General features: G+C 49.3%; 1 protein-coding gene across 1 annotated transcript; it reads left to right on the forward strand.

The window, feature by feature from the left end:
* LOC119291062 (protein Barley B recombinant-like) lies at positions 1 to 1,792 on the forward strand. The gene is made up of 2 exons (XM_037569776.1): positions 1 to 116; positions 256 to 1,792. The coding sequence occupies exon 2, from the start codon at positions 386 to 388 to the stop codon at positions 1,433 to 1,435; it is 1,050 nt and encodes a 349-aa protein (XP_037425673.1). The 5' UTR covers positions 1 to 116; positions 256 to 385; the 3' UTR covers positions 1,436 to 1,792.
* The last annotated feature ends 8,258 nt before the right edge of the window (positions 1,793 to 10,050 follow it).

Consider the following 10,050-nt stretch of genomic DNA (forward strand, 5'->3'; position numbering starts at 1 on the left):
CCCCTCCGCCCCTCTCACGCGCCTCGCTGCCATCGCCGTTCCTGTTCTTCCCCGTCGCCGAATTTCGTCCCCGCTGTCCCCGCCCCGTCCGCAATCTCGGGCCATTGGGTTTTGAGGTATGAGGGTTGTTCCCAATCAGAGATTTGTTAAATCCCACTCACCAATCGCAATTTCTGGGTGTGCCGGTGCGCACCATCTAGATCCGCCCCTGCTTACGGATCCTTGAATTTTTTTTCTACTTGTTTTTCGAAATAGGTCTCAGGGATTGACGTCTGGAATGCAATGGTGGGGATAGCCTGACCGTCCAGAGCCCGAAAGAAGAGCACATTTCTCGTCCCAATCTCGGTTTCTTGGATTTCGATTCGTTTGTTCAGGGCCGGCCGAGATGGACGACGACGGCAGCCTGAGCATTCGGAATTGGGGCTTCTATGAGACGATGAAAGGCAACCTCGGCCTGCAGCTGATGCCATCTGTGGCCGGCGCCGGCCACCGGGACACAAAGCCGCTGCTCCCTAACGGCACCTTCTTGCAGCACCACAACGCCCCGCACCACCCGCCGCATTCACATCATCCCCGCGACTATGGTAACGGCGAACCCTCTGGTGGCATGCCCACCGAGCCGCCGGCTATTCACATGGATTTTGTGCGCAATGAGGCCTGGATGCACCCCTCGCAGCATCAGCATCAGCACCAGCACCAGCACCACCACCAGAACCAACATCAACAGCAGCATCAGCATCAGCATCAACATTCCCGTGAGCAGAAGGTCCTTCATGCTGTTCCTCTTGGGCCTGCTGGACATATTGGACATCCTGGACATGCTGTGCATCACCACCCTACAGGTTTTGGAATGATGCCAGATGCGCGTGGTGCGCACACTCTCCAGATGATGCAGCCACAGGAGCCTCCTGTGCCCGAGGAGGAAAAAATTGCCCCACCGTTGGTTGAAGAGCATTCTGTGGTTGGAAGCAAGCCTCCGGTAAAGAAGAGGCAGCAAGGTCGTCAGCCTAAGTTGCCGAAGCCGAAGAAGCCTAAGAAGGTTGCTACTCCAGGGGAAGATGGGGCACCCAAGGCCCGTGCACCCCGAAGCAGGGGTCCTCTTAAGCCTGTGGAAATGGTAATTAATGGTATTGATTTTGACATTTCAAGGATACCAACACCTGTGTGCTCATGCACTGGAGCTCCCCAGCAATGCTACCGGTGGGGTGCAGGTGGCTGGCAGTCTGCATGCTGCACAACTTCTATTTCGACATATCCGCTGCCAATGAACACAAAGCGCCGGGGCGCACGTATTGCTGGAAGGAAGATGAGCCAAGGTGCATTCAAAAAGGTTCTTGAGAAGCTAGCTGGTGAAGGGTACAACCTTAATAATCCAATTGACTTGAAGACCTTCTGGGCCAAGCATGGCACAAACAAGTTTGTAACAATCAGGTAAGAGACATGCTATGTTGATCGCCTTGTAGGGTCCAACGCTGCAGTTTGGTCTGGGTTATTCTCTGTACCTGCTCTTGCCAATCTGTAGACGTCTTTAGAAGTAGCTTGCAGCCATGTTCAGTTTCCTGGACTTAATTTACATGCCTATTTCGAGCTTCAGCTGTGAAGTAGGAAGTCTGTCTGTATCTGTCATGTCAATTTAGAAGTTGTAGCGTAATGGCAACAGTTTTTCTGATTTAGTTAGCATTTAATGCTTCAATGTCTGTTATGACCTGGATGTTTATGGCTTCATGTAGAGGTTTTCTCCATTAAAGTTGAAAGATAATCGCTACCTCTTCTAGGGCTAGTTATCATTTAATTTGGTATTTCTTTACGTCTGCCAAGTTTATATATGAAATACTCGCATGACTCATGCGGTTCTTATCTTTGACCTGCTATTAAGCTTGTGCTCCCCATGGATCTAAGCAAGTTAAATGCCTGATAGTTTCTCATTGTTCCGATCTGGTGTTACAATGCGCTGAACCAAGTATTTTTAATTGTGTGCCTCTACCTTAATACCTTGGACATAATTATAGCGACTGCTCACCAATGGTTTGCATATCTTAACTCAATATGTGTAGTATTTTCCTTTTGAAATAGCATGAACTTTAACTTGTGTGGTGTTTGATCGCCCTTTCTCCTAGAATTATGCAAGGGAGTATATTTATAAGGTATGTGTAAAAGTCTTACAAGTTAAAGAAAAAACATGACAAATGAAAACAGAAGAGAAAGAAAAACATCATCAGCAAGTAGACAGGCAACTACTGCTGCACAGCGTACCACCTGAGTGCCCCCAAGAGTGAAAGATTTGCTACCAAAGGTCAGTAAGATCCTGCAAAGGTGTGGCTGGGCCTCCTTGTGAAAAAACCTTTCCTTCCTTTGCTTTCATAGGTGCCATGGGCCCAAAATAATGAAGCTCTCCATACATTTTCCTTTCTGAAAGATCTGGGAGTCCCTATCCTCTTGCCACCAGTCTTAGAGTTCACTATCAAGAGAGGGTGTTGCATTTAAGACCAGTCCATCTGTAGTTGAAGAAGTTTATTTGTAGAGACTTTCTATAACGAAATCTGAGTTGTTGAAATCTGATTACACGGCTTTCTGTCAACATCTTACTAGCTTAGAAGGTTTCCAGAAGTATGAAGATAGATCTTTGCTCAGGGTTCAGTATTTGGAAATTGAGGTTTCGTTGTGGCGTCTGTTTGCAAACATTTATCTATACTTGGAAACTGATTAGGTTTGATCGCAACGAGGGGAAAAACATGGGTAGCAAAACTAAGTAATATGCAGATTGTTTGGTTTAGCCATTGAACAAAAGCCTATTTGCTTGCCAACTCTGGTTTGTTTCTTCTTTTAGCTAACAGACATGATGAACTACTACCAATCTTTTTGCATTTACGTTCGCTGGCTTTCTGAAAGCGCTTTTCCGTTTCTATTTTTGTGTTTTTCAGTCATCTTAAGATCTACTACCACGCAGAAAGCGATTTCTTATTTCTATTTTTGGATGTACTCCCTCCGTTCCAAAATAGATGACTCAACTTTGTACTAACTTTGGAACGGATGGAGTATCAGTTACTTTACCATCCTAAAAGCGTTTGTCTGCTTCTACCATTTGATGTATTACTAGTTAGCTGGAAAAGCTGGAAAGTACTACTATCCTTTTGTGGAACTAACATCAACATCTTGCCGAAGTTAGTAATTATTCTCTATCACAATACAACATCGGCCGGATATGCTATGGGTCTATTTCAAGAGACTGGTGTGGCGGTGTAGGAGGTTGGGCCCCCCAACCAAATTAAGTAAAATCAATGATAGATCACTCTATCGCTCGCTGTATACATCTTTAAAGAATGACACAGCGAGAGAGGTTATTTTGAAGAATGTTCGCGTTGCTGGGCTCTCGCCTCCGCGACGGGTGAGTGACCGCGTCGATGGCGACTCCTTCTCTTTCCTCCGATCTTCCCCGTGACAACCTCGACCGGATCTGGTACCCCCTGCGTGTCCTCACTCCTCTCCCGTTGAAGCCACGCTCTCCCGTGCTCCCTTGAGCTCGTCTATGCTGCTGGCGCCATGGCTCCCGGAGCCCTTCTCCCAGCCGTCGTCAGCAGCGGTGGAGAGCCGGTGGTAGGCTCTCTGTCAGTGCTCCTGCAGCACACCCCCCGGTCTGCTTTGGATGGGGGGCGAGCACACCCCCCGGTCTGCTTTGGATGGGGGGCTTGTCCTGCTCGGTGGCCAGCCTCCCCAGCCGCGGTCGCCAAGATTCCTCGAGCTCTTCCTTATTTGGTGTCCGAGACGTCAGGAGCGACGGCAGGCTCTTCGTCCATGCTGCTGCAGCCCGCGCCGCGGTCTACGCTGGTTGGGGGGCTTGTCCTACCCGGTGACGAGCCTCCCCTAGCCGCGGTCGCCATGGCGCAATGACCCCTTATGCCTTCGGTCGTCCACGAGTCCCAGACTCTTCTATTGCCACCGCCGTTGTCCGTCCCTATCGTGTTGACGCAAGCCTCTGCTGCTCAGGACGATGCCCTTGTCCAGGTTACCTCGGATGGCATTACCCCTTGCGTGATGATACAAGGGCTCTGATGGCCACATTCCTCGCCTCCCGGGTCGCACGCGTCTGCGGCTCTGGAGGCTCCCCCAACCCTAGAACAACTAGATCCTCAGATCGCCTCCTCCGGCCGCTACCGCCGTCCCGACGGATCTCCTTCGCGCGGAGCGGGACGCCTCCGGGGGCGGCCATGGTGGTGGGGTGACCGGCGGCGTGATTCGCAGCGATGGTCGCCGGCGCACGACGGAGAGGGCGATGGAGAGGCGGATCCAGGCGAGCTGCTGCAGAATGGTGGAGGTTGGTGGTGCGCGGACATTGATTGTGGCGGCGACGCGAGCTCCGCCATGGAGGCGGCGACATCGAGGAGGCCCAGCCAGGAAGGAGATCCTGCGGGCAGCGGGCGGCCGACCGCCTCCTCGTGAGGGGCTTGCGGTGGTGCTCTCGGAGGTGTGGGCGCTGAATTTGTGGATGGAGGTGCGGGCCGGATCTGATTCGTGTCTGATTTGATCTGGGTCTTTGGGGTTGTTTCCATCGCCTGGCAGTCCCCTGGTGCGGGTGAAGGCCGACGTGGTGGAGCAGGCCCTTGCACGACGTGGTAGGAAGCGGCGACTCCTCGTCTGGATTGTTGGTGGCATGTTCTCTCGGCAGTGCTGGTGTGGGAGGGTCACGGCTATGCAGCTTCGTCGACAATTTGCTGCGGTGACGGCGGTGCGAGGATTCATGGACATTGCTTCCCCAAATCTTGAGGTGTGGAGATGAGTGACATTATGGATGAAAATCCTGTCCGGTTTTCGCTGGGTCGGCGACGATGGCAACTGCGGGTGTCATTCCCTTCCCTGGAGGTGTCGTCGAGTGTGTCGCCATTTCCCTTGTCTTCTTGGTGTTGGCAGTTGTCTCCGGACGAAAGCCTTGATTCGGTGTGGGATCAGCACGATGGCGGCGTCTTCCATGCCTTCTCTCTGTTGGAAGCATCGTGGCAGGAGACATGGTTTGGAGGTCCTATGTTGTGCTCCACCGGTGTTCGCCGCTACCCTTGTTCGTTCTTCTCCGGCGCAATGTACGGTCGTCGGTGGTGATTCCAAGACGGTGCCTTTGTTGGGTTGGATCGAGTCCTGCCATCCTCTTGCCACCTCCTTTAGGCATCAAGGGGGGATGGTGCGTTGACGAGGGAAGCTTGGTGAGAGCTGCTGTTCTTCAGAGGTGACTGACGTCGGTCGAGACGCGGTGAGGTTTTCGAATTAGGGTAGGGTCTTTTGCGTCGTAGTTGTGTTGCCGTTGCTGGTTGTCTTTGGACTAGCCGGTTATGGAGTGGGTGCTACGTTCGTTGTTCGCAACAAGTGCTAGTCATCTTGTACTTGCAATTCTCTTCTTCTATAAAGCTATGGTACGCAATTTGCGCACTCTTGAAAAAATACAATGGTGCCTGGGCGGCCTGTGATGTGGGCCTCCCTCGCCAATGACGACGAGGCCAAGGAAGACGGAGTGCTAGCCCCGCAGGTGGCACTGGCTACCAATTGCTCACCTCCAACTGCTCAGCTGTGTGTGGGGTGTGAGGCGGTGCCAGACAGGATGGCAGGAGGTGTTGTCGCAACGTCCAGCACCACCGGCCCCGGTGTTGACTCCCGTCCTATCCCCGCCTGGCTTCATGGTAGATGTTGCATATGCCTCGCTCTTGGGCACCATGCACTGTTTGTCGAGATTCCCTTTGGTGCTCCCGCTGTTTGAAGAACGATTACCGTGCGCGCGAGTGTCGTAACCCCTGGCGTCCACTCTGCTTGTCGGCATGCCTTGTCGTGTCGTCCCAGCCCCGCCTCGGCATCGAGAATCGTCGAACTCTAGCTTCCCGTGGAGGTCCGATGAAGTCTGTGCTTCCCTCTAAGGCGCTTCGTCGTGAGTCTTGGGCATATGTCATCTCTGCCTCTCTAGTATAGCTGGCTCGACAACCCCATTTGATGTGGTGTTGCAGTCCGCTCTGGCAGATCAGTCCAAGCTGTTGCAAGGCTTGCTAGCGCGGGTTGGGAGCTTTCTGGAGTAGGCGGAGGCTGCTCTGGGCAAGCTCTCCCTCGTGCCGACTATGTTGTCGACTACTTCGACGTCGCGACCTCCTGTTGTTTCTGTTGTTGGTTTCGCGGAAGACAAGGGTACAAAGCTCTTCAATTGTTTCTCCCTTCATGTTGGGGTTAGTTCGTCATTGTTTGGCCTGCCCTCTGTGCCGTCTACCGTTGAGGGAGAGGCCATCATCGTGATCATCACCCCTGTGCTGCAGGTCAGCTTGAGCTTCAACAACTATGTGTGATACCTGCTTCGCCTCTGTCTATGGAGCATATGTGGCCAACTCGTCGGCGACCTCGTGTAAGGGACATGATTCACCTATGTCATGTGAGCAACTGGAGGCACTTGAGTCCATCGTGTCGGTGGTACCTATGATTGATAATGCTGAGGTGGTCGGTATGCTAGCACCTGATCCTTTGGAGCCGAGCCAGCCGCTCAACTTTGTGGACCGTGGACGTTCCGATGTTGCAGTCACCCACTCGCACGTGACCGTTGGGCAGGTGGTGTCTACGCGTGACAAGGTCGATGAGATTCTCTTCGAGTTAGAGCTTTGATGCTTGCTCACACGTTTGGAGGCAGCTAGCCCTGAATCTAGTAAGATGTTTGTGGAGAAGGCTCTCACGAGCAAAGGAAAGAAGAATGGCGCCATAGGAAAGGCCTCCGCAACTACTTGATGGATGGTCATCAGTCTCTTGGGTTGTGGCCTGGCTTGTCTCCATGGATGGTCATCAGTCTCTTATTTGGGGTTTCTTTGTGATGTAGCAGTGTGAGGGTCGGTGGTCGTTGCGTGTTGGTATGGTTGTCAGGGCGATCGTGTGCTTAGGAGTTGCATACTTTGTGAGTAGTCGACATGTGGTTGGTTTGTAGCGGGTTTTGCTTGGTTTTTCGTTAATCAACTGGGCAATTCTTTTATGCTTAATTAATCAATGATAACTTGCGTCTACACAAGGGCACTTCAAATATTTATATCTTAGCATGGTTTCATGGATTTGATGTGACAACATGTTTAACAAGATGACAACATGTTTAACAAGGTGACAACATGTTTAACAAGGAAAGAGAGAGCAGCTATATCTTAAAGCAAGGATAGTATGTCCAATAGCTGGCTATATGAAGTTGTCACGTCACATATAGCCAACCTAATAATTCACTCATACAATAGTTAATTATACGAAAAGAAAGTAAATGGACATGACTGCTCGCCCCGCTGCTCCCAGGGGTGCGGCACGGACAAACTCTAGCCATTGTCGCTGCCTACTCCTCTCCCTCCCGATCTCCCAGCCGCCATCGAAGGAAGCCGGCGAGCAAAGCTCATCCGGTGGACGGCGGTGGCGGGTTCGCCTCTTTCCTATGTGGGAGGCCTTCGGCTAGAGCGTGGCCATGTCCCTAGGTAGCACGCGGGGCGGCGGAGCTGGGCGCTGGGGCGACGACTGACTCTTGGTGGTGGCCGTACCGCCATGGGTTGCGGGGGCAGTGTGGTGGCTGGCGGCTGCAGCGACGGACCTCCATTGTGATAACCCACAAGTATAGGGGATCGTTTGTAGCATTTTTTGATAAATAAGAGTGTTGAATCCAATGAGGAGCTAAAGGTAGAACAACTATTCCCGCAAGTTCTATCGACCACCGATACAACTCTACGCACACTTAACATTTGCTTTACCTAAAACAAGTATGAAACTATTTTGTAGGTGTGATGCTAGAACTACTTTGCAAGAATAAAACTATGAATAAATTGCAAGATAATAAAAGTAGATAGCTTTTGTCACACAAGAAAGTCATTTGTCCCTAGGTGATCGATAACTAGACCGGTGATCATTATTGCAATTTTATATGAGGGAGAGGCATGAGCTAACATACTTTCCGTACTTGGATCATATGCACTTATGATTGCAACTCTAGGAAGCATCCGCAACTACCAATGATCATTAAGGTAAAATCCAACAATATCATTAAATATCAAGTCCTATTTATCCCATACGCGACAACCCCCTTACTTGGGTCTGTGCTTCTGTCACTCACGCCATCCATCATAAGCGAATCATGAACGTATTGCAACACCCTACAGCGAGGACCCCTCATGTTTGCGCGACATGGAGGGCATCGTAGGACAACACCAAAATAAAATATACAACTCAAACCAATCATGATCATCTATCAACCCATAGGACAAAACAGATCTACTCAAACATCATAGGATAACCACATATCATTGGATAATAATATATTGTGTTGAGCACCATGTTTAAGTAGAGAATTACAACGAGAATAGGGAGGTTACACCATTGCATAGAGGGGGAGAAAGTTTGTGTTGACGGTAAGGTTGTTGGTGTAGATCGCCGTCATGATCCTAGGCCTGACGGCACTCCGGCGCCATCGGGAGAGAGAGGGGGAGAGAGCCCCCCTCCTCCTTCTTCCTTGGCCTCCCCCCTAGATGGGAGGAGGGTTTCCTCTCTCGTCCATGGCCTCCATGGCGGCGGAGGGGCGAGAGCCCCTCCAATTTTCTGGCCTTTCACCGTTTCATAAATATCCAGAGATCCGTAACTCCGATTGCGCTGAGAATTTAACACGATTTGTTCCGGATATAAGCTTCCTTGTGCCCGAAGTAGAGCAGCAACCGCCTTACGAGATGGCCACCACCACGTGCATGGGGCTGGGCCACGCCCTGATGCCTTGTGGAGGCCGCGGGCCTCCATTTGCGTTGATTGCGTCTCCCAAAAATCACATATATTCTAAAATAATTTTCCATAAATTTTTATCGGGTTTGGACTTTGTTTGATATGAATATTTCGTGAAACAAAAAACATGCAACAAACAGGAACTGACACTTGGCACTAGATAAATAAGTTAATCCCAAAAAATAATATAAAATGTTCTCAAAAGTGTATAAAAGTTGTATAATATTGGCATGGAACAATAAAAAAATATAGATACGACGGAGACGTATCAGCATCCCCAAGCTTAATTCCTGCTCGTCCTCGAGTAGGTAAATGATAAAGAAAAGTTCTTGATGTGGAATGCTACCTAGAATAATCATGATCATATATCTAATCATGGCATGAATATTAAGACACGAGTGATTCATAGCAATAGTCTATAATTTGACATAAAGACATCAATACTCGGACATCCCAACAAACAATCATCTCTTTCAAAATATCAATGCTAAAGGACCCTACTGCAAAATCATATAGTTTTGTCATGCTCCATCTTTTTAACACAAAGTATTTATCATCTACTACCATGGTGTCAGCCAAACAATTGGTTCATACTTTTTAATGCGCTTCAGCTTTTTCAACCCCCACACAATACATGAGCACAAGCCATGGACATAGCACAATGGGTGGAATAGAGTATGATGATAGGGGTAAACATAGAGAAGACAAAAAGGTAAGAAAGTTTCACATCGACGCGACTAATCAACGGACTATGGAGATGCCCATCAATTGTATCAATGCGAGGAGTAGGGATTGCCATGCAACAGATGCACTAAGAGCTATAAGTGTATGAAAGCTCAGACTGAAAACTAAGTGGGTGTACATCTAACTCTATAGTGAAAAATTTCCACTAGTATATCAAAGTGACAACATAGGAGATTCTCCATACGAAAAACATGGTGCTACTTTGAAGCACAAGTGTGGTATTTGCATGCCCCTTCTCTCATTTTCTCTCATTTTTTTCTTTTCTTTTCTTTCCCTTTTTTTTCTTGGGCTCTTTTTGGCCTCACTTTTTCTTTCTTGTTTTTTTCATTATTTTTCTTTTTGTCCGGAGTCTCATCCCGACTTGTGGGGGAACCATAGTCTCCATCATCCTTTCCTCACAGGGACATGCTCTAAAAAATAATAATGATGATCATCACACTTCTATTTACTTACAACTCAATACCTAGAACAAAGTATGACTCTATATGAATGCCACTGGTGGTGTACCAGGATGTGCAATGATCTAGCGTAGCAAAAATATAAAAAAAACAGACAAGCACTACA

This window comes from Triticum dicoccoides, chromosome 4B (genome assembly GCF_002162155.2).
Source record: "Triticum dicoccoides isolate Atlit2015 ecotype Zavitan chromosome 4B, WEW_v2.0, whole genome shotgun sequence".
Classification (NCBI taxonomy): domain Eukaryota; kingdom Viridiplantae; phylum Streptophyta; class Magnoliopsida; order Poales; family Poaceae; genus Triticum; species Triticum dicoccoides.

Coding starts and splice junctions, on each gene's coding strand:
- LOC119291062 (XM_037569776.1), top strand. CDS start 386: ATGGACGACGACGGCAGCCTGAGCATTCGGAATTGGGGCTTCTATGAG.